The following is a 24,358-nucleotide window of genomic DNA, read 5'->3' as shown; positions in this document are numbered from 1 at the left end:
GGTCAGGATGTTTGAGGGACGCCTCATCGCTTGGCTCGCTCTAATCTCAGCTGGAAACAAAAAAACAAAACGTGGCCTCGGCCCTGCGAGGAGGCACAAGACGGGGAGCGGAGCCGGGGAGGTTACTCTCCAAAATGAAGGTCCAGTGTATTGCCGATTACTCGTGAGCAGCCTTTAAATTGCAGGCAGTTAAATAACCTGCGGGATTACACTAAATCCGCCACGTAATCCCCTGATTTAATAGCTTTTGATTCCGTTTTGTCTTTTATAATATAAATTGTCAGTTTCAATATAAAGATATGAATGAAGTTCAATTAACAATCGAGTGAATTTATCAACCATCATTGTTCTGTTCTGCTCAGATGTGTCCTGTCCGTCTTATCTTAAATGTGATGGCGTGGATTTAAAAAATATATCATCTTTGACAAATCACAGTGGCTATTTTAATAATCGCATTCGCCACTCGCTGCTGTTTCCCGTTACCGTGGCAGCAAGGTGAAAGAAACACTAAATACAGGGGGCCATTCAGGAATCCTGGAAATTCAATCCGGATCAATTAGCCCGAGTAGTGAAATGGTGGAGGGATTTTTGATGAAAAGCGTTTGCAGCACAGCTCCCTCGCCTTTGAGTCACGGCAGACTCCACGGGGAAACTCGTGGCATTTGTTTGAGGAGGAGCGGTTGAATCTAGGAAGGCTGTGGCACGCATCTCAGCCATCTGAAGCTGACCTCCTCCTTTCTTTTCATCCTTTCAATGCTTAATATTGCATGAACAATTTTTTCAGATTTGAATGGACCGTACAACATTATTTCTATTTTTCAAGGAACCACACTGTGCTTTAAAAACCTTAAAAACCATTAGAACGAATTAATGGCTTTGCTTTGTGTTTCAAAACGTTTATTCACCCTTTTATGGAATCTCAAATTAGGTTTACACTCTGTAAAAGATTAATGGAATACTAAATACATGTAGTGAATCATCCTCTGTAGAGATCTTTCACAAAAAGCAAGCAGAGAGTTGTGTGACCAGACGGACTTTAAAGCAGAGCTGGAAGGAAGTGACAAAAAAAAAAAAGCATGAATTTCCCCGACAGATCCGGCCTCGCCGCTAGTGTCCCCCCTCCCGCTGGAGAATCTCAACCTGCTTAATCTCAAAGATTAATTATTCAATTTGGGCGCCGCGGCCGATAATGTACAGTACGCCGTAGAATTTTTTTTACCCTGGAGGAGATGACGGAGGCCTCCAGGAAAGGGATATAAGTGGATTCATTTCAGAGATGCCTTTTCCTCCCAAGACTTTATTAGATTTATTTAATGAGGGAGCGAGGCGGAGCCGGCTGGCTGAGCTCAGGTTAGGGAGCTGGAAACGTAATTAAGCCGCGAGTCAGACGACGCCACTGTTGCGCGCTTTGATTAAAAACGCGCTCAGCGGCTAATCTCCCTCAAATTAAAGCGGTAACACCGCTTGCCGCGGTCACCTCTGGTTCACTCCTTCAAAAAACGGGGGTAAACCTTCGTTTTCTCTCGACCCGCTCACACCTTCTTCGAGCGCACCTTCCGCTCTCTCCGCCCCCCCACACACACACACACACACACACACACACACTCTCTGCGCGGTGAGTAGGTGCTGCCTATTCGTCTCGGGCCCGTCTGTCGGCGAGGCCGTTAGCCCGGGTGGGTTTTATGTCTTCCACATGCGTGTAGCACAGGAGAAGTCTGTGTATTTCACACACAAGTCTTCTTGTCTGGGCCATAATGAGTGTTGGTATAGATTTCCTGTGGCTTAATTGACCTGAACAGCTCTGAGTGACTTGGCACCTTCCGACTCAACCCTTCCCCGCCTGCCTCGCCCCCCCCACCCTTCACCCCCCCCTCTCAGGACCCTTTCTCCGTGGACAAAGGGGCTTTTGTCCCCGGGCCTGCGCCACATCGCTCTAAACCTTTGTGGACTGTTTCTGTCTGACAGAGCAAATAGCTCTGGCCTCCTTTTGTTTATTGTCATTTTTTTTGAATTTGGAACAAAGTTTATACAAAGCCTCCTTTTCTCAGACGGTGTTTGCCGCCCGCGGGGCAGGAAAAGGAGTGGGGAATAAATAGAAATGGGTTTGTGGTTCGTGGAATATCTATGGCTGTCTGCTGTCTTGACTCTTATCTTCTCATCTCCCTCCCCCCCTCGCAGGGATCACATATACACAGTGGACACGGACACCGCCAATGGTGACGAGATCTTTTTCAGTAAGGTGAGTGAGACGTCCGCCTCTCTGAGGACAAGTTGTTCTCGGCAACGTAACCCCTAATGACTCGCCTCCTGGGTGCCGCTAGGTCTTTGTGTGTGTTCTGCACACGCGTGTGTGCGTGTGCGTGTGTGTGACCGCCAGCAGTCCTACTCACCCACTCACCGGGCGTGAGCCTGCCAGGCTCGCCGCGCTGACCCCGTTGAGAAGATTATCCAATCAATCAGCCGACGAGCCGCCTGCGTCATCGGTGCTCGTCCGTGAGACAGTGGGAGGGAGGCTGATGGGTGTGTAACGGAAGCTGGGAGGACACAGCAAGAAGTGGGGGAGGAGAAGGGGAGCGGGACACGAAAAGCACAAGGTTAGACGGGATGAACTGCTAGGGAGGACAAGATGGATGCAGGCGAGGAAGGAGGTCTCTCGATGCGTGTTTTCTGATTATTCACATTTACATAGGCCCCTGAGCGCTAATAACCCGCTCTCCATTCCAACCCCGCCACTCGTTTTTACCTCTCAACCTAATGCACGCCAACAGAATTCAAACAAGGCCAACAACCCGCCAACCCTCAACCTCACCCACTTCAATGTCACTGCTCCCCCGGCGCGGGGGTCCTAATGAGAGCTGCAGATGAAAGGCCGATGGGAGGCGCACAGATTGATTGATGACTGAGGGGTCTTTAATCAGCGGCAGAGCTCCGAACTCGCTGTGCGACGCGGAAGCCCGAAACGCCAGATCGGTGCTGACCCCAGGGAGGTAGCGGAGGGGGGGGGGGTTGTCACATATAACTTAGCACTGATTGAGAAGTGTGTGTGACAATGAAAGAGGCCGCGTACATTTGTGTGTTTCTAGTGACTGGCACGTATTGGCTACCGCTGACCTAAAGGCCAAGGCAGTGTGAGTGTGTGTGTGTGTGTTTGTGTGTTTGTGCACTCACGAGGATGGCCCGCCTATCAATCCACTCAAATGAGCTCTCAGATCAGAGGCGGGACCCAAGGACAGATCCCGCCTCTGATCCGGGGTCAGTATCGTATTTCCTCTTCCACTGTTAGCGAATTACAAGTTCAAGGAAGTAAGCTAATCTCCACTCAACGCCTGGAACAGAGATGACCTCAGAGCAGGTGCCTCGTCGGGGGAATCAATGACGGAGAATCTCCGATGATGATCATTGATCACAGCATGGATCGGTTATTCAGCTACGTGGTGCTTTTGTTTGTTTTTTTCACTCTCCCTTTTACTTTTTCTCTCCAGAAAATGACATGGAAGTCCAGACAGGCAGATGTGGACACTTGCAGAATGAAAGGGAAACATAAGGTAGAGAAAACACACACACACACACACGTTTCACCTCAAAGAACAAATGTTTCCCAGTACGATTACAAAGCTCTTCCAGAACAAATCACGCATTATACAATGCAGAAAATCTGTAACAGATGTCATTTCTCACAGTCCCTGTTTCTTTCACCCGCATACACACACACTTGTGTTTAATAACACACTCCATCCAGCCCAATGACATTTATACCAACGATAATCTTCATATGAAACAGAAGTGAAATTGCGTTTTCTCCTGCGTTGCTGTACTCTCTGACAAAACAAATAAAGATCCCATTAATGCACCGTAAGGAACGTTGGATTTCACGATTACACGCGTGATGTTTGTTTCCCCGGCCTCCCACCTGTCTGCGCAGCACCGCCTGCTGTACTTCAAAAGAAAGAGGCCCTTGTTTAAAAAAATGAATCAAGATGTGTTTTTAGTGTCTCTTTTAGACGCTGGTGTCTAATGACTTGTCTCTTTTCCGTCTCACCCGGCTGGTCCCCCCCCCCCCCCCCCCCGAAGGATGAGTGTCACAACTTCATCAAAGTTCTCCTGCAGCAAAACGACGACGCTTTGTTTGTGTGTGGCACAAATGCTTTCAACCCCTCCTGTCGGACCTACAAGGTACGCACACACAGACACGCACAGACACGCACACACAGGAACCGCAGTTTGGTGCTCTTTGACCTTTTAGGAACACATGTGTGCATTTAGTCCCGTCTCTTTTCTTCCTCTGTCACACACACACACAGCCATATGTTTCACACGCAACCCCAACCATGCGAGAGTGTAGAAGTTGGGGGGTCGAGGGGGCGTTGAAGCGATGGACGTGGACGGATGACTTTCACAACTCAGCAGGCCTCCTCCTATGTCTTTATCTCCAGGTGTACTTTGACACGCTTGATTTAGAAGCCCAACTATCTGGAGCGCTGTCTGGCATACACGCACTCCCTCTTTGCAGGCGCAGGCGTGGAATCCGATTCGACCCCCCCCCCCCCCTGTTTAAAGCCTGCATTGGTCTGAAATAGTTTTGAGATTAGTTCAGGAGAAGCAAAACCCAAGATGTTGATGCATTGTGATGACCTTGGGTCGAGAAGGAGAGCAGGTTGACGTCAAGCAGTATGGGGGGGGGGGGGGATTGACATAGAGTGAAGCAGATGGACAAAATAAAAATAAATACAGACAATTATGTGGCTTACAGGCAGGTGGAAAGACGTATAAAGCAGATGCCTAAAAGTGAGCAGCATCGACTTTGCGTTGAGTAAATCTTCTCGTTCGCGAGACACGCTGCAGCGCCTGGGCGGACCGAGCCCAGACGAGCGTTATATATTCAACTTTGAGGCCAAAGCTGTGCCTGAAATGCGCCGAAAACAGAAACAAACAGAAAGATTAGGTCCGGTCCTGTAGGATGCACCGGAGAAACAAGATAACATCGCCGCGTGGTTTGGCATGCTAAGCACAAACAGTGGACATTTTTTCACTGACTCCCCCGGCAGGAAAAGGATGAGTTTGTGTGCGTGCATTCATCAGGCGCTGTTGGTTTTTGCATCCCCTCTGGTTGTGGTTGCAAAGTTTGTGTTGTGTTGAGCTGTCTGCTGCTCGGGTGGAGTTAGAGAGACGTGCTGCAAGGTGCAGCGATGCTGGGTGGGACGGCCATGAATACATTAGCGCACATAAAAGTCAATGTAGAGTACTGTGTATATATATATATCCATAATGTTGTGATGAAATAGGAAACGTTTTCTTTTGAATTGGCTCGGTCCCATTAGACCCCATATTTGAGTGAGTCATTAATGTGCCTACAACTGCTCATTCTCTTTTAGAGTAATCCCGCCCACACACTGGCTACACTGTAATTATTTTTGGTTGAAATAGCCATTTCAGTCTGGAAATAACTTGAATCAATATGCCATGAGTGAATTCAAATGAAATGTTAAGGCTGTCAAAAAACAATTTTGAAGCCATTTAAAATATTGTCAATTAAAATTAAAATGGCACATGTGTGTGTGTGTGTGTCTATGGGTTCATGCACACAAACACAAGTGCGCATGAACCCACAGAAACACTGACAACTGTGCAAACAGGCCAACACTCATTTTTACAAAATCATCAGACACACACACACAGACAGACACACAAACACACTGTACAACGTGCAGGCTGGCAGGCTCTGTGGGCAGATACCAAGCCTTTGATGGGGTGCTGGGCTCACCCACTGTGTGCGTGTGTGTGTGTGTGTGTGTGTGTGTGTGTGTTGTGGTTAAGTCCACCTTGGCTACAGTTTGCCTCTCCATCTCCCCAGTGTGACATCGCTGAAAGGAGCTTCTGTTTCGGGTCCAGCCTCATCCCACATTAATCAACAGCGCTGTGAGGGCGAGCGGGAGGAGGAAGGGGGGAGCAAAGGTGTGGGGGGGGGGGGGGGGGGTGACAGAGGGTGTCAGGGGATAAATACATAAACCCCCACGCTTTCTTTTCCTCCACCACCTTCCTTCCCACCTTCCTCTTTATTTTTACAAACCCTACCAACATGGCTTCCTCATTAGCTTCATTGCACTACACCACCCCTCACCCTCAGGCATGCACTCACAACGCCCCCCCGCCCCACAAACTACCCAGACAGACACCTTGGCAGCCACGGCACAATCTTCACCCCTGGGCACCACATAGCACCCAAGTGCCTCTCTTCTTCTATTCATCCTCCCGCTCTCCGTCCTCTCCTGCCAGCCTTGATCCCTCCCCCCCCCCCTCTCCTCCTCCTTCGCTCCCACCACTCTGCCATCTTTCCCCTCTGTTGCTTTCTCCCTCCGTCACTCCCTTGCTGTGTTGTAATAATGAACGCCCCATCCAGCTGGGCTGATCTATGACTGGAGTTGGTTTCACTGCCTGTTGCCAGGTGCTGCTGGTGGGGGCTGGTGGGGGGAGGGTGGGGGGGATGTACTATCGGGTCCCAGGTGACGCGACCTGATTGTGGTGGATTGGGGAAATTCACATGTGTCTGAGTTGTGATCAAGGCAAACAGATGCCTCTCTTTACTACAGCTCCTACAGAATATTGACAGAAATGTATATTCTATTGATGGAATGACAATATATTAAAACTGGCCACTTTGTACATTATGATTATTGTGCAATGCTTGTTTCCAATCTTTTTTAAATCAATCTTGTTAGAAAGTTGTAGGGTAAAATATAAATTGATCAAATTCTTTTCCGGCACTTTTGTTGCATGTCACACCCTTCTGCCTCACCCCTATTTCTACAATAAAGACGACAACGCACCCCATAAAAGCCCCCCACCAAAAAACCCAACATATTTTTGTCAGCGGCTGCACAGGCTCTGGTTTCAGGCTCTTGTGTTAAAGGCGGTTCCTCCTCCCAGGTTTCAGAGAACTGGGCCACGACAATTAATCCCCCAGGGAGATGCGTCCTTGTTTGGTTCACACTGCCGCTCCTGGTCCAGGTGTGCGCTTGTGCACTTGACCTTCTAAACAATAGGGGAAGACGGCTGCGCGGCAAAGAAATGTTCGGGGATTCAACTGAGCTGCAAGCCCCAGGACACCGTTCAGGATCCACGTTATGATTAACCTGTCAGCTGCTCCCTTTACTGACGCCACCAATTAGGGGGAAAAAACATCAAGTAAACCCGTTATTTCACTGGAGATTTGCCCCACGGAGAAAATTGACACTTTTTAAAGCGATAAACAAGGAAGCACATTCAAGCCAACAGTTATCAAGTGGGACAATGGATACGCTGAGTTTGTCCTCGGTAAGATTTCACAAATCCCTCAGCAATGACAAATAAATAAATAAAGCCTGTATAAGAGTAAAAACAATAGGGACACGGAGGCAGAACGTGTCCTTCACCCTGAGTGCTGTTCCAATTATAACACTCCTGATGGCCATGTTTGGGATCTACTTGTGTTTGTCTAATTAATTAGCATATAGCCTATGGAAAACACGATTGAGCCGCCGTAGTAATTAACGCATCTACTATTACTGCACCCCGAGCCAAGGTTACTGTACAATGTGTGCAGAGCTGTGCTAGCTTCCCTTCCCCATTACTTTGAATATTGCTTCTGCAAATCCGAAGCACTTCTTTCCTTTTTCAAACCCAGACTGAATTCACATTGGATATTGCTTTGCACGAGGCTAACAGCAGGAAAGTGTGATTTGATTTGGGGTGTTTTGTTCCGACGACAGGGGTTGTGGGTGTATCTGCGGCCGGGCTGGGAGTGTCTTCCTCTGTTCAAACAGGCAGGAATAGATCAGTGACAGCTGGCCGAGCCCAACAGACAGAGGTCACTGCCTCAACTGAGGAAACGGGGGGGGGGGGATAGGAGATACGCCACAGTCTGGGGTGTGTCGCAGGAGGAGGAACTGTTTGAGAAGGTAGCTGAAGCAGAAGCTGCTGACGGTGTCAAGCTGCAGTCAGCCGCTCTGATTGAGTGGATTTACCTCACAACTCGCGTCCCTTATGGTTGACTCAACCTAATCTATAATTACAGTCTGCCCTGTCTAATAAAATACATATCTTCGAACCGACGCGTCGCTGTCTATTATCCTCCAGTAATTTCTGAAGAAACAGACGGAATGAGAAATCGAGAAATGCGCCGCTGCCGGTGGTTGTGTTGTGTTTGTTGTTAAAGGTCACTTGTATCTTTCCCTGCCAAATCAGCATCAACTATTTCTCTGGCAGGCTTTTCCGGCATTGCGCCGGAGTGTGTGTGACCTTTTTTCAGTGGGCAGATGATAACCGTTACTGCCGAGACAGGAATAGAAAACAAAATGACCTGTTTAGAGAGCAGAAAGGGCGGCGTAAGCAGTCTGCCGCCGTGGCTCTCCCCTTTGTCGAGAGGGAGAGAGAGGGAGAGAGGGAGGGGCCTGGGCTGGAGGGTGGGAGGGGGTGTTGACAGATAGAAACAGAGATGGAGGAAACGATCCGTTGGCAGTAGTGTTTCTTGCCCTCGGCCCCTGGACCAGCGCAGTGTGGCTTTCCTTCCCTCCTCTCCTGTGTGCATCTCGGCTCTTTGGCCGGGGCGAGAGCGGGAGGACCGTGACCCCACGGAGGGACGATTGGTGACCTTTCACCCACATCTGATCCTCCGCCATTCACTGACAGCCCAGTGGAACCAAAATTGGCGCAAAACCACAAAAACTGGTTTAAATTCCAATGGACAGAGATCATTCAGCTGAGCCCCGATCCAGCGGTGCCTCTTAAACAATGGACAGCCCCTCAGAATAGCTCACAGAAATGGGACAACTGAGTGAATTAGCGAATTGTAAGTGTGGCCAAATGCGCTTTTCCATTGTCGAGGTGCAGAATTAAAACTAGAAATAAACAAGTCAGGGAACAAGCCTTGCCGAAGGAAAAGCTTTCAGCACAAGAAAAAGTTGAGGCTGTGAAAACCATAATAATGACTAGTGTATGAAGTGCTATTTAAAAACCACTGTGGTTTGGAAAGAATTCCTCCCATTTCACACGCTCAGGGCCATATTCTCACCCAGCTCCTCTGCCCATTTATTTCCTCCTCACAGCGAAAGCACCAACTTTATAAATCAGGGCACAGCAGCGTACGGGTCAAAGATCTCACAAAGTTCTTCTGTAACACTGGTAGAGGTTCAAGGATAATGGATTGGCAGAAGAAAACCACGTCCAACATTACTGTTCAGTCAGTTCAATCCGTCAGCTTTTTGTTAATCTCCCTCCACGACAGTTTTCCCAATAATCCCAGAAGGGCTTTGACAGCTCTCAGGACGACGCCAAAGTGGCATCAAAGGGGTTTGAGTTCAGGTCAGGCTTTTTGGGACTCACCATTCCCTTTCACTTTAAGTATTATGGTCCTATGGATCATCATTTAAGTTCTTATTTTTCTCCCAGGAGTCACAGTTTCCTGTGACTTACTGTTGACCTCTCGACTCGCTTGTCCCCCTGCAGATGGACACCCTGGAGGCTCTGGGCGAGGAGATCAGCGGGATGGCACGCTGCCCGTATGACGCCAAGCACGCTAACGTGGCGCTCTTCGCTGGTAAGATTAAAAACTGTCTTTCAAATTAACGATTTACCTATTCATCAAGGAAGCGGTAATGTTACTCAAGTCCTTTCCTCTGGCTCTACATGAGAAACAAGTTTCCGCGAGGTGATGATAGATGAAATGTGTGTGATAGTACTCTATGACTGCCATGAGGCAAAGCCATTAATCCTAATTTTCTCCTATCTGCTTGTATTAAACATTGGAACATGTTTGAGCTAGATGGGGAAATTGAGTCTATTTGAGCGGGTGGATTAGATGCGGTTGTGTTTAATATTGTTCCTAATACCCTGCGGTTCTTTCCAATACTCTTGACAACATGTCAGGAACTAAAGCGTTGCATTCAGCGGAGCAAATCGCCAAACTGGAGGCCGCGTTCAGGGATTTCTCCTTCTCTGTCGGAACGTGCTGTGGCGACGTCTTTAGCTCGCCGTTTCTGTCGTCCTCTCCGCCTCCCGTTTAGTTTTCTCTCAAAATTCACCCGATCAAAACCAAGTGGGGAGCCGCTGGGATCAGAATGAGTCAGCTTTCCGTTGGCTCGGGTAGGATTGTTCCGAGTCAACAAGGACCCGCGGGCCGCTGAAGACGTCCAGTCCAGTCCCCGCACGCCTTTGCCGCGAGCCGATTTGTGGCGGCATTGATGAGGCGTCGCCTCGCCTGGTTTGAAGGCGGGGAGGAATGACGACGCCCAGCTTGACCAGTTAATGTGTGGCAGAGCCGCTCGCAGGGTGCTGGAAGCACTGAGTAATCAAGAGGGTTTCTCTGACTGCCGTCCTTTCAATTATGTAGTTTGAGTTTCCACTGCGGTTACCGCCGAGGCAGGCCGAGGTCACGCTGGTGGCGGATTGTGTTTGTGGAGCATGTGGCGAGCTCCAACACGCGGGTGTGTTTCTGTTAGCGTGTGAGCGCTGGGCAGTGTTTGTCTGAGCTTTGAAAGTGCGTTTGCGAGAGCGAGCGATTGCAAATGCGCCACACATTTCGGTGTGTGTGTGTTTGTTGTCCGTCAGAGGGCCTCTTCTGTCATTCTGTCGGTCCGAAACCATCTGAAACGTGTTTGTGTATCCAGCCGCAGAGAGCAGGAATGTCCTGGGTGGCTTCATGTGTTTTTGTCCTTTATGGTTGTCTCTTCATTGTTCTGGCCTCTCGTTCCAGATGGCAAGCTGTACTCGGCCACCGTGACAGACTTCCTAGCGATCGATTCGGTCATCTATCGTAGCCTGGGAGACAGCCCGACTCTGCGCACCGTCAAGCACGACTCCAAGTGGCTGAAAGGTGAGAGACACACACACACAGGCATACATGCAAACAAACAAACAAACAAGTCTCTGAGGCTGGAGAGCCCCGGGTCGACTTTAAAAGCTGGTGAAAACAAAGTTGTGTTTGCGTGATTGACTGTGTGTTGGTGATTTATGATTAGTGTGTGAATCTAGGTATGAAGAGCAGCAGAACTTATGCTAATGCTACATGCTCTGTTTGGCGCAGTCATTTTGCCAAACTGGCTCGGTAGAGTTGATGTAGCGCGCTAAATTGCTCTGCCCAGGGGAGGAAAGAGCACAAGTCCAGCCTGTCAGAGCATAATAGAGAGATACTTCTCTCCCTGCATGCAAATTGTTTTCCCGATATGATGGATGATAGATTGAGGCTCACAGTTGGTGCCTTTCTGCATAATATGACAGATATTCTGGCTGTTTACTGTGAAATATGGTGTCAGAACTGTTTTGTCACGGTAAAAACGTCACTTTGACTCATATCTTCTGTCCCCCTCCTCCTGCAGAGCCCTACTTTGTCCAGGCAGTCAATTACGGGGACTTCATCTACTTCTTCTTCCGGGAAATTGCTATGGAGTACAACACAATGGGGAAGGTAAGATCCCTGCCCTGTTCTCCCGCTATTGTTTGAGCCGTAATTAGAGGTGACTTCCTATTTACCGGGAGAAGTTCCTGTGAAAACAAACAGGATATGCTTGTATCACACTGGAAGCTGGAACTGGAAGAATGCTTTTAGGAGCTGTAAAGTGGCCAAATATTTTTTTTTTGCAGAAACGTATGAACACTGGGCGGGACACAGGACCTAAAATAGATCCAAAAACAAAATTCCGTGGACGTCTGGAGATCCTATTTTGAAGTCTAAATATACCGCTTGAATTGCACGTCCCTTCCGGCAGTGCGCCCGTTTGACCCATTGTCTCGATTGTTCTCCTGAGAAACGAGACGTAGAGGTGGAAGAAGAGGCAGCCTTTCCTCAGGTGTTACAGTAGCAGTCAGACATTTTTCTATTAATCTTCTCAATTCAGTTTTGGACCTTGCCCCGAACCAGTTTAATTGGATGGCTGGTAGGAGATAATTTGTAATGGAAATGAATCACTTGATACGTATTCTTTCGAATAAATTAAAGGACACACACAAGACCGGGTGAGAAAGAGAGGGAACGCAGCGGAGGTAACGAGAAACAGAGAAATAATGGCTTCGCCGCCAGAAGTGACAGGCATGTGTTATACAGTGCATGAATACAGATCAGGCTTCTCAATCTGCTGGGTGTTTTGAAAAGCAGTGTCAGTATAATTACGCGTGTGTTGCTAGAGCTGATGGTGCAGAGAGCAATTTAACATTCGCTGAATGATATCTCTTCATTATTGCAAAATAGACAAAGCGAGCCGTCGTTTGTGCTTTACGGCAAATTGATCAATCTGCTTCGGTGGGTTTGTGTTTGCTTTAGTTTCTACGTTGAATAGTTAAACTGTTTTCTGGAAAACGCCGTTTGGCGCTACTTGCTAGCTACTCTGCAGCTAGCAGCTTGCCTTAATGGGAAGTGCATTTTTCATTCATGCTCACTGGTTCTGAGTATAGGGCCAGGTCGCAGTGAGGGTGCGATCAGCATTGGCTTGGAAGGGGCATCATTACGCGTCTCAACCAATGGGAGCATTGGGGGCGGGCCTAAGACTGCTGCAGCTGCTCAGATGAACCCAAAAAATAAACAACCTGGTGGAAAAATGGACCCAATCTACCGCAATCTATCCACCGCTGTCGTGTTTTAAATACTGACAAGGCGTAAGAACAAACTGCTCCTAATTGTAAACCTTTACTCGGGTGACCCAGCCATGCCGTTCTCCTCCAAGTGCCTCTCACTAAAATGTTAATGCCCTGGCTTTTGGTTTTATATTGGACGTTTTTATTAATTTTTAAATTTAATCAAAATATTGCTGTGGTTACAGGAATAACCTATGTGGTGCTCTACGAAAAAACTAATATACAAACAGTGCTGAAGGAGTATTTCAGTGTTTCAGTTAATGGTATTAACTGATAACCTTTGTGACTGACAATTCCTTTTCTATCTCAAACTATTTCTGTTATTCTAAAAGCTCCATAGTCTCCCAGTGAACGGACCCATGTGGGTGCAGCTTGCATGAATGAGCGTGTGTGTTTTCTGTGCTTTTTATGCATGCACTCCTGCATTGGTTGTAATGCACGCAAGGGTGAGAGTGTGTTTATTTGTGGTCGTCACCCGTCGCCTGTATGTGTGTGTGTGTGTGTGTGTGTATAGAGATCTGGTTTAAATGCATGTTCGCTCCCATTCAAACTGTTTACTCTAGCGCACTATTTGAGTTCAGAGTTAGATTTATTGCTGTTAATTATAGTGTGACAACAACTAATTACAATACTGACTCTGTGATCTCATGACAGATATGTAATTACAGCACGGGCTCCTATTTGAAGCCGTGTATTTTACATTTTCTGTTGCCAGGTGCCGACTCTTTAACAGCGTATCAAACACACCAATTTACTCCACCGTGTCTTTAATTTGCCATAAAGTGATGAAATGTTGGATTAAGACACTGCGGTGTCTCCCAAGGAGTTCTGTCACTCAAGCAACCGACGAGAGGGCGTGATTTGTTTTAAGCTGGGAATAAAATGATGTTTCTTATCCTCTGATGTTCAGAGCCCATTCTTAACTTTGATAAAGGCAGTTGAGAAGAAAGGTTTTGTTGGCTGTTATTCAGCGTTTGATCATATCGGGAATGTTGTTGAAAGATGTAAAAGGTCAAAGGACAGTGGTGTTGAGATCGCAGATAACAAGCGACTGAAAAGCTCTGTGCTCGCTGCTCCATTTACTCTAAAAGAGTAGGTACACTACTTTAATGGCCGACGATTCAAAGAAAGGGGCGGCTTAGCCACCCTGAATTAGGCCCAACCATGCCCCTGGTTTGCATTGGTTTGCCGTCTGCTGCTCACGGCGCCGCAGTTTCCCTTTTGTGTTGGAGAATTACAGTGGCCATTAAAAATCACAGGCTCGCTGTATGGCAGTGTAACATGGAGAGAGGAACCGCATCCTGTTATGATAGAAATGGCTCAATCCAAGATAACCAGTACCTTACGATTGGTAGTTTCAGGTGACTATAAAGGTAATGAAAACCTTAGTTTGGAATGCAAATAAATAAATCCCCCCCAAAAGCCACATGCTGTTTAAAGTGCATGTGACAAGCTTTCAATACGAGAAATTATGTTCCTAACAGGCTTACAAGTCATTACATAAAACCAGAGTCTGTCACTAGTCGAAAAAAGTCAATCTCACTTCAGGCAATGTTGGTTGGCAATGAGCTCAGCTGTGTATGTGTGTCTCCGTCAGGTGGTGTTTCCCCGAGTGGCCAGGGTGTGTATGAACGACCGAGGCGGCTCGCCCCGTGTCCTGGAGAAGCAGTGGACCTCGTTTCTCAAGTCTCGCCTGAACTGCTCCATCCCCGGCGACTCGCACTTCTACTTTAACATCCTGCAGGCCGTGACAGATGTCATCCACATCAATGGGAGGGACGTAGTGATGGCGACCTTCTCCACACCTTACAACAGGTACCCTGAAACAGACGAGTTATCCTCCTTTTCTCCCGTCTTACAAGAGTTTAAAACAGTTGTCATCAACTGTTTTGCACGTCCCATTTGTTAGCCCGATCGGCCCTTTTTTGACAGGCAGATCTTACTTTGCCCTTTTGACAGTCCACATGCAGAGCTGCTTTCATATGCATAGGCAGGGGGAGTTGTTATCTAAATTGAAAATTACCACAAAGGCACCGAGCCAGGCTGATAGCTTGCACATATTGTAATTTTCCCATTTTATGGCTGGTATTTAGCCGATAAGACAATTGCTTGTGACGATGCAATTTAGCGTGGTTAATGGACATCAAAACCCAATGAAGCAGTGCCTCTGAAAATTTCTATAAGCGCCAGTTTTGATGTGGGTGTTAATTTTCCATTTCATAGTCAGGGGGCGAAATTAGCGGGCGCGCATTCAGAACTGGGGGCAACGTGTCACGGTTTGAGTCGTTGCATAGTGTCTGCGCTGACCATCCATCTGCCTCGTTAGCAGCCCGTTGCAACAATCACTGTCCTTTAGCCGATACGCCGAGAACCAAAAGCTGACCTTACTCTCTATAATTCTGCTCCACCTCCCTGACGTCTTCACGAGTTTATCCATTGATGCAACAGCCAGAAAAGTTCAGCCAACTGGGAGAGATTGCTATTTGTAAAAGAATAAACAATTCCCTACTTCCAATTCTAATTGGATTTATTATTATAGAACGTAGAGAAGTGACTCAGCAGTCTGCTATGCATTGATTCCACTCGGACGGAAAGGAGACGCTGCCCCAACAAGTTGGCCGTTTTTCCCCCTGCAGTGAAAAGCAATGAAAAAATCCGTTGTCTGTAGTTGTTGCCCAACAGCGGAGTTACGATGAACTCTGATACATGGAGGCTTTTGGGGAAACCCATTCTTCGGGGGACGGGTTAGGGAATGTGTGTCCTCGTGAGGCTGGCGGGCAGAGACACTGCAGCTCATAGACTGTGCAACAACGCTACAGTGTGAGCTATGATGTAATGGCCTTGACACTGTAATCAATGGAACTAACTTCTACTATATTTAGCGCTATGAATCGATGCTGGTAAAAGAAATGGAGGAAACTGCATTGCTTTGTCAATGATTGGGGGGAATGAAGATAAAGGACTTTTGCTTACCTCAACACGGCAAACTCGGCCGTATCACCTGGCGTGAACAAACAGCAGCTATAACGAGCCGTCCTTGGGGAATCTAACCCTCTGAGACGGCTCGTAAATCCCCGTTTCTGTCACTTGGTGATGGTCCAAACTGGGCCAGGTGTTTCTTTGATAGGTTCAGATGCGAGGAGCGTTTATGTGAGCTTTTGTGTGTCTCTGTGTGTGTGTGTGTGTGTGTTGTGGCAGTATCCCAGGCTCGGCGGTGTGCGCCTATGACATGGCAGAGGTGGCCAACACGTTCACAGGGCGTTTCAAAGAGCAGAAGTCCCAAGACTCCACCTGGACGCCGTTTCCTGAAGACAAGGTTCCCAAGCCAAGGTACAACAGCAGTTAATTAACACACACACACACACACACAAGTCCCCCTGGGGAGCTACATGGCGCCTTATCATTGCATAGCTAGTTGAATTATGTCTTAATGTCTCCGCACTTTTAGCATGCGTTGCGTCATTTTTCAATACATCCCTTTTTCAGTGAGGGATTACATCTCCTGTGTCACACACCGTATGCACACAGATATCACCTCTTCCCCCCCACGCTCACACACACACACAACCCATTACCTCACATCCCCCCCCCCCACATGCAGCGGCATCAAAGAAGGGCTCACTATGAACAAATGAAGCATGAGATCATTTTACAGATGGCTGGCTAATTCCACAAATGCACCAGCCTGATCAATCTCCCATCTATTGCTTGCTAATTAGCGCGCTAAGAGCTGCTCTTCTATCCTCTAGAAAGAAAACTGATTTACTACAAAGATCTGGGCCGCGGTAATTGTTGGTACCGCGTGTGTGTGTGTTCCCATATGGCTGAGGAGGCGGTTCCCCACCAGAAGAAAGCCCAAGCTGTACTCTCGCACATGTAATTAGCTGTTCACGTTGAACAAGGTCAACTTTGCGTGGAAGCGATGATGTCGCCACCGATTGATGAGATAGATTTCCATCTCTTGTCCGCTGGTGTGTCCAGACCTTTTTATCTGCAGGTAAACAGACTTTCAGAGCGCTGTGACAATGCCACCTAGGTCTGCCATGTGTAACACCCTCGTGCTGAATGGTTTACAGATTTTTTCTGTATTTAAGAGACGTCTGTTTCCATTCGGCTTTCCATACAGACGCTGACATAAATGTAGCTGTCGCAACAGCAAGTTTGTACTATTATCAGCATTTTCTTACAGGGATAAATGGTTCTGCTTGTCATTAATTAAACAAAATATTCAATTCAGTGGTTGATTTAACATCAGCATCAGCTGGCTTGCACTAATTAAAAGTTTGAGGACATAAAAGTGCAGCTTGAATAATTAAATTAAATCCCTTCTTATTGCTTGATTCTGTCCTTTCCCTCTATATACATAAGAGGGACATAGGAACTGCCGGATACCCTTCATACTCATGTTTACTCCCGAGGACTTAAAAAGAAAAAGATTTCCATTGGATGATGAACATATATTTCATTTGAGTCCACACACTTACATATTTTAGGTCCGGCCCTTGAAATGTTGACAGCGTGAGACATTCGGGGGCCAGCTGGCTGATATTACGCGGTGTGGCCGGGTATCAAAGACCACGCAGTAAAGGGGTTTTACAAGCTCTCAAGAGGTGAGATGCTCGCAAAGGGGATATGCTATCAAAAGCTGCTTCTCTTTTACAAGCAACTCCCTGTGAAATGATCAGATAGATAGAACATCTCGTTGCTTTAACGCACGTCCAGAGGAAATGTAGTCATTTAGGGCAGCGATTTTATTTTAAAGTAGAACTTTCTGTCTTCTATATGAGATCTGGCCTTGAAAAATTGCTCAATCAAAAGATTCAATGTAACGTTAAAGAAAGGCCTGGCTCCACACATTATAATCCCTCTTCGGTATTTCATAGTTGTCGTGGTCGGCGTTGAGCACGGGACCTTCGCAAAAGCGAGTGGAGGTAGCGGGAAGGGAGGAGACAGAAATAAACGGCCAATAACGGCACCACAGCGGCGTTTTGTCTCTCCTGTTGTACTTTTGCCTCCAGCTGCTTACTTCCTCTCTCCTGCTCTTCCTCCTCTCCATCCGTAGGCCTGGCAACTGTGCCGGCACTGCATCCATGGAGAGGTACAAGGTATCCAACGAGTTCCCAGACGACACGCTCAACTTCATCAAGATGCATCCGCTGATGGACGAGGCAGTACCCTCCATCGCCAACAGGCCCTGGTTCCTCAAGACCATGGTCCGGTAGGTCTCACGCGCCCCGAAGGCTCCGGCCTGGCACTGCCACAACACACACCAGCTGCTCATCTATTTCCTTCCCTCCGAGTAAACAATTTGAGTTCTCATCAATGTTCGTCTCATGTTTTCGGGTCTGTTGTGAGCCCTTATTAGGAGGATGATTTCAGCTTTGTTCAATCTTTCCTCCAAATTGCCTGCTTGAGTCCTCTGAGGATGAAAACTTTTTTTCCTTGTGTTTTTCTTTTGAGTTGAGCCCATTTCCCGGAAAGCCAGTGCACTGCGGCTGATGCCTTTTGATCACAAAGGTCCGTCTGGCTTCTACAGCTCGCTACGCTGAGACATTTCAGCCAGCCTGTTGGGAGAGGGGTGGGAGGGGGCACATCAGCCCCCCCCTCGATCCCATCGGCAAGGCGTAACTAGCCGACTGGTGAAAAGAAGAAAAAGAAAAATCTCGCTTTTCATTTGGACCTGCGTGCAGATTTAAGGTCAGCACTGCTTGCCGGCCTCAGCGGCTGCAGCGTCACGAGCCGCATGAGAAATTCTCCACAGGTTTTTACAAATGATTTGCATCGTATCACATCCTGCTTGCTGGTTTGCTGAGGTCTGACCTACATACCACGCCGGCGGTAGTCAGAATAGGAACAGCTTTCATCAAGGTTATCCCCTCCAACTCTCGCTGTTCATTAGTGCACCGTACCATACCACCTTATTATGAATAACACGTTGTATCCGTCTTTACATAATCAACAGTTAGACGACTCCATTTGATTTGCGATGAGACCGAGCAGAGCCGTGCCTGCTAGTCTGAGGCAGCCGTTAAAAGCATTATGTAAGCTCAATGAGCATTATGAAGGCACACGCGGTGGAGGAGGATATTTCTCTGTCGTGGCCTCTGGCTACCGTACTTGCATTCTTGAGTTGAAGTCCACTGAAAACACAATCAGTAAAATGGTTTGATCTTTGCTACGCCCTGAAGAGGACACCCCCATATCTGGCCAGGAGCCCTCGCTGCAATTTTGAAAAAGCTTCTCTGTCGTGAGACTGGCTGCAGCTGCGGTGAAGGCCTCAGCTGGCTGGGCACAGTGAATCAACGGGCGAGGGGGGGCACTTGAGATTTTTATTATCCACAATAGGAACGTCAGTGACAGCTTAGTCCTTGAGATTGTATTATTTTGCTGAGCTCAAATCCCATTGGCACAGTCCTTGGAGCTTCTGTTACGGGTGAATAGATCCAGACCACAACAGACCTTCAGATTGCTGTTATTTCTGATTGGATAAGGCCGTTTTAACGGGTATTTTAAGTTAAAAAAACGACGGGGAGAAGGGATAAGAGGTTCTGCTCTGTTGTAGGTTTGATTTAAACTAATCACGTTCTAAATACAGTTTGGACTCTTTCACCTTGTTATTTTAAGGGGATTGAAATTGTTCCTTTCTAGATTTTCAGATAAGCTCTCATCTTTAATCTTTAAATCGCATCTCCTTCAGTAACAAAGACAAAATCAACAACACACGCATTTGCATATAAAACACACTTATGTGCAGATACTACAAACTAGTTGAGGAATAGATGCTGGCATCTGGGTTGTAATGAAATCAGAGCTAAAAAGGAAAAAGCCTCCAGAGGTGTTTCTCAAACCCTGTTCTTGTTATCTGATCACAAAAACGCCCACGAGCGCAGCAGGGCTCCGATCCAGAGCATGCTGACTGGCAGGTGTCTAATTTGCTAACTTGAATCGGCTTGCTGTGTTATGATTGTATTTTTTTTTCACAAATGATGAAATGAAAATTGAGTTGTATCCACCTGGTTTGGATCACCAGCTGTCACTTACAAAAAAAATGGAAATGGAGCTCAAAGCGTCTGTTGCTTTTGTAATGTTTGTGTTGTAGGAACGACCTCACGTGCCAAATGCAACTTGATTGAGTTTCTATAAAAAAAAAAATCAATGATATTGAGACGATGTTCCTTATTTTCTTTAAAACATCTGATGTGAATGACTGAAAGATTTTTTTAGTCTCAAGTATGTTTTTAGTGACGCAGACTTGATGTCACAAGTGGTCAAATGAGGTCCAGAAGAAACAGCACCAGGCTGCTGGTGGAGTTCAAATCATTGAAACCCGGCTGGTGTTCCTTCTCAATTGACTGATTGCTCGGCGTTGTTTCTTCCAGGTATCGTCTGACCCGCATCGTGGTGGACAATAAAGCGGGTCCCCATAGTAACCAGACGGTGGTCTTCCTGGGATCAGAGAAAGGCATCATCGTCAAGTTCCTGGCCAACATGAACAGCGGCTTCCTAAACGATAGTGTGTTTCTGGAGGAGCTTAACGTCTACAACCCGGACAAGTACGTATGTGTGTGTGTGTGGATATAAATAGAGGGAACACATGGATACTGTTGCTCAATACAAAGGACGGTCAACTATTGCATATGTGTGTGAGATTTTGTTTCCAACCATCACCAGACTTGGCCAAACCCACGAGCTCCATCAGTACCAGTCAGCTCCCCCGACCCGAGCTGTGTAGTGAGGCCAGCCAGCCAGATGGCTACTCTATCATTTAAAAGAGTTTTATCAGGTTACGCTCTGCCCAACCGCATCGACTAAATTAAAGACGTAGACCCTGGATAACCCAGCGCTGTGGTTCCCGACCTCAGCGGAGCCCAGCTCCTCAAAACCGTCTGAGAAAACGCACACACACGCACACCGAGGCCTGTGTTTGTCTTCAGCGGCAGCCTTGAATCTCTCGCTAATACGTTACGCGGCTGTTCAAGGAGAGAGCTGGGCACGGTGGGTCTGGCCGAAACAAATATTTAGTTATGGGGTAATGGATGAAGGGGGAACGAACGACGGAGGAGGGGAGAACAGAGGCGATGGAGGCCCGCGGTGGACAGGGGAGATGGAAAGAAGCGCGGCGGACGGACGGTGCGTTGTTGTGTTGAGACAGCCGAGGAGCAGGAGGACTTGACAGGAGAGAGCTTTCAAGGTTGCCACAGTTCGTTACGCGACATGCCACGGCCGTGTGACGAGCGCTACGGAGGTCATGAAGGGCGGGCCCTGCCCTCTCTCCCCTCCCACAGCTCTTGTCTCGTTGCTGCCTACAGCTCCCGTGTCCCCTCTTCTGTCCCTGTGTCCCCTCTTCTGTCCCTGTGGCCGAGCGCTCCTCGGCCATCTGGCTTTAGTCGCATACAGTAAGTGACTTTGCCCGATTGTCGTGCATTACCCGGTGTAGGTGGACTCCAAAGCCTCCAATTGAGAGCGTTATAGCGGGACGAGAGCGCGGCAAAGGCGGGAGGGGGGATTAAATCCCAGGAGCTGGACGGGGGGGGATGGAGCGAGGGGATGGGTGTAGAGAAGGGATGGAAAGCGTGACACGCCCAGAGGGATTAGAGTTTGTGCCCCTGATGGGGCGAGCAGACAAAAGAAGACTGGCCGGGACAGAAGAAGGGTGGAGTGTGGGGGGGTTTACAGTTAAGTGCAGTGTTATTGCTGACTGCTCACAGTGGCCATCTGTCTGTTTAGCTGTTGTATCTGTATCCCCCCTTTCTTTATCTCCCACTCTGCTGCTGACCTCCGTTGTTCTGGGGTCCAGCTGTATCTCTGTTCTCCCTGACCTCACAGTTTGTCTCTCTGCCGCATCCTAATCTTCCTCGTTTTTATCTCTCTAAATGGTCCGATGCTCTGGCCTCTCACACCTCTCCTCCTCTACCTCGTTGGTAACCAGACAGGTGAAGCAAAGTCTCAATGACCCACGTTCCATTCTCTCTTCCGTCTCGTAGGTGCAGCATAGACGGCGTGGAGGACAAGCGCATCGTCGGCATGCAGATCGACAGCAAGAGTCACGCTTTGTGGGTCGCCTTCACCTCCTGCGTGGTGAAAGTGCCGCTGTCTCGCTGTGAAAGACACGGGAGATGCAAGAAGTGCGTGTGATGTTTGCTCATCGAAGCGTTCTTTTAACTGGTTAACAATGTGATGGCGGGCTGATTGTGTGTGTTTGTTTTACAAAGGTCCTGCATAGCCGCCAGAGACCCGTACTGTGGTTGGGTGTCGGAGGGAGCCTGCAGACAGGTGGTTGGTAACACAAAGTAAGTAACACGTCAGTTGATGCACTTCCACTGTAGACTTTCTTTAACGGACAGAGACACGTTCTGAAGCACGTGCAGGTGTGAACAAAAAAAATGAATGATAATCAAAACTGAGTTCAATCATTCAGCTAGTGTTGTTTTAATTGCAGAGTAGACTCTATTGATTATATATTTACCAATTTAACATTTGGTATTTAATAATGAGAGTTTACATGGGAATTCACAGGGACAATAAAGATGCCATTGTTTACCAATCGGAAAAGTAGTGGCAGCCCTCAGGCACAGACTAGCCAAACAATGAAGTCAATAAAGACCTGCCCGCTTTACAGGAACCGTGTTGTTCCTTCGGTCTCCACCGGTCCGGTCGTGTTGTAGTTTTACATCTGTAGGCTTCAGCTTCTATTCTTAAACGTCGAATGAGTTTGACATACTGCATCTATCCGTCAAAATCATATTGTAGACCTCTTCTATCTGAAATGTTATAATATACATTCGGGGAGTGACAGTGTGGGCTCCATGGGGGGCTCCATGGGGGGCTCCATGGGGGCTCTGAGCAGCAGTGGAGGCTTCAGCCTCTGTGATGCTTGTGATTTTGTGGCGGCCTGACACACATGTGTTTTTGCAAGCAACTTTTATAAAACAGTACAGCGCCTTTTCTGTCACGCACGGAGGCATTCCTCTTGTCAATTGGTCGTGTCTGTGATCTATTTGATTTCATGGTGTGTAAGTGCAATTTCCCCCCAGCTGAAAGGGCCATTGGAAGGATGAATGGAAGGAAAGTGTTGTTTGCCACAGGCCAGGGGTACGCAGGGTTTTGGAAAGCCTCGGTGACTATAATTTGTGGCTGTAGTTATGACACAGAAGCAGATTATGAAGAAACAGCATACGGAGTTTTGTGGTGGGGGGAAAAACATTTTACTGATGAAGTCATAACAAAACGCACAGAGAGCTATCCTATTATTATTCCGTAAAGCTGCAGCGCCCTGATTGAGTTTCCACTTTGGAGCTCAAGCCGACACAGAGGCATTAAAAGGGCAAATGACCGTCCTCCTGTACTGTACAATATTTCTAAGTGAGGGGCGGTGAAGGGGGGATTAGGCCCGAGAGGGTCTGTCGGTCCGTGGTGAGCAATTCTTTTGCCAGGCTGCACAGGGGGGATAGAAGGAGGCAAGTCAGAGGCATTTTGGTGTTAAATAACAAGCTTTTCTAACACAAACAGAGATCCGCCTTACTTTTTCTTTTCCTCACTAAAACCACCGCCTCGTCCTGTTACCTTGAACGTTCCTCTATTTGTCCGCCCAAGCAGAAGTCTATCTATCCTCTAAGCTGCCTGTCCCTGTCCGGGCGTCTATTTTTATCCGTCCTTCTTCTTCCATTTTTCCTCTGACATATTCTTTCCCCCCTGCACTCCGTCCCTCTTCTATTCTTCCATCTGGCCTCGGCCAGAGTGTGCCAGCGTTCTCACGTGGAGTTATGCCTCTCAATCCTGCTGTCCATATAGAGCATATTATTCCATATGGCTAACACTATGTAAACCGGGTGTACGAGTGGGTTTCACCGACAACAGATCATATAGCATATTAAAAATCACAAGTTTATTATTTGAGCCATTGTCACGGCCACCGGCACTAAATGTTCTCTGAATCAGGGCTGAGGTCTCTTACACTAATTAAATCTGCACACATAACCCACTGAAACCCTGATGAGTTAGTATGAGTTCTCTGCGAATAGTCTTTCTTTAATCCAAATGAACAGGCCCCTTTGATGAGGCATTTGCCGTTCTTCTCACTGTAAATGTACAATGTATTAGGTCCCTCGTGCCCCACTCACTTCTGATGTGAATAATCAACGATATTACACCTGACCTGCACGTTGTGGCCTCGTTGCAACCTCACATAATAATGCCATCAGAGGCAAGACGATGTAAAACGCCTACAGTTATGTACGGTGGCGCTTGAATCCGATTAAAATATGCATGGTGCGGTTGCAGCAGGACGTTAACCCCGAGCTGAACCGTCTGCAGTTTCACGTTTGAACAAACTGAATTGCTGTTGCTATGATGCAGCCGCGACGGGACGTCGACCGTTTAGCTAAGAGTTCATACTACAGTTCATACTCACTTTCCCACGCGTTACGTGGGGCTCGTGCACAGCATCCGCAGTGCGACGACTCATTGTTAATTCATCTCGAGGCCGATGGGAGTTAGAAACCCTGCAGTCTTCATCCCAACACGGTCTGTATTGTTATTGTAACAACAATTCAAACCATGACCATGAGGTCGCCAGTTTTATGCTGCCGTCAGAGAGGCTACACATTTCATGAACGAGAAAGAGTTTTTGGGCCACGTTTGAGCTTAAGACACGTTTCATTGTGCAACTCTGCGCTGCGATCATGATGATAAACATATTAGATCTTCTTTTCGTTTCACTGAAGCGTGATGGTTATGTGACAGACAGATAAGCAGATTA

The 24,358-nt window shown here is 47.6% G+C and overlaps 1 protein-coding gene across 3 annotated transcripts in view; it reads left to right on the top strand.

The window, feature by feature from the left end:
• The window catches only part of sema6a (sema domain, transmembrane domain (TM), and cytoplasmic domain, (semaphorin) 6A), a 95,815-nt gene that overhangs the window by 50,722 nt on the left and 20,735 nt on the right, over positions 1-24,358 (top strand). For all 3 annotated transcript variants that reach the window (XM_040195443.2, XM_040195442.2, XM_040195441.2), the window contains exons 4-15: positions 2,179-2,239; positions 3,483-3,545; positions 4,072-4,173; positions 9,481-9,571; positions 10,727-10,846; positions 11,349-11,437; positions 14,198-14,415; positions 15,799-15,930; positions 17,663-17,818; positions 19,980-20,153; positions 21,585-21,725; positions 21,813-21,890. In XM_040195443.2, the coding sequence (XP_040051377.2) occupies positions 2,179-2,239; positions 3,483-3,545; positions 4,072-4,173; positions 9,481-9,571; positions 10,727-10,846; positions 11,349-11,437; positions 14,198-14,415; positions 15,799-15,930; positions 17,663-17,818; positions 19,980-20,153; positions 21,585-21,725; positions 21,813-21,890 (1,425 nt within the window). The remainder of the gene's footprint in view (positions 1-2,178; positions 2,240-3,482; positions 3,546-4,071; positions 4,174-9,480; positions 9,572-10,726; positions 10,847-11,348; positions 11,438-14,197; positions 14,416-15,798; positions 15,931-17,662; positions 17,819-19,979; positions 20,154-21,584; positions 21,726-21,812; positions 21,891-24,358) is intronic.

Source organism: Gasterosteus aculeatus, chromosome 13 (assembly GCF_964276395.1).
Source record: "Gasterosteus aculeatus chromosome 13, fGasAcu3.hap1.1, whole genome shotgun sequence".
Classification (NCBI taxonomy): domain Eukaryota; kingdom Metazoa; phylum Chordata; class Actinopteri; order Perciformes; family Gasterosteidae; genus Gasterosteus; species Gasterosteus aculeatus.
This window is presented reverse-complemented; position numbering and strand designations above follow the sequence as displayed.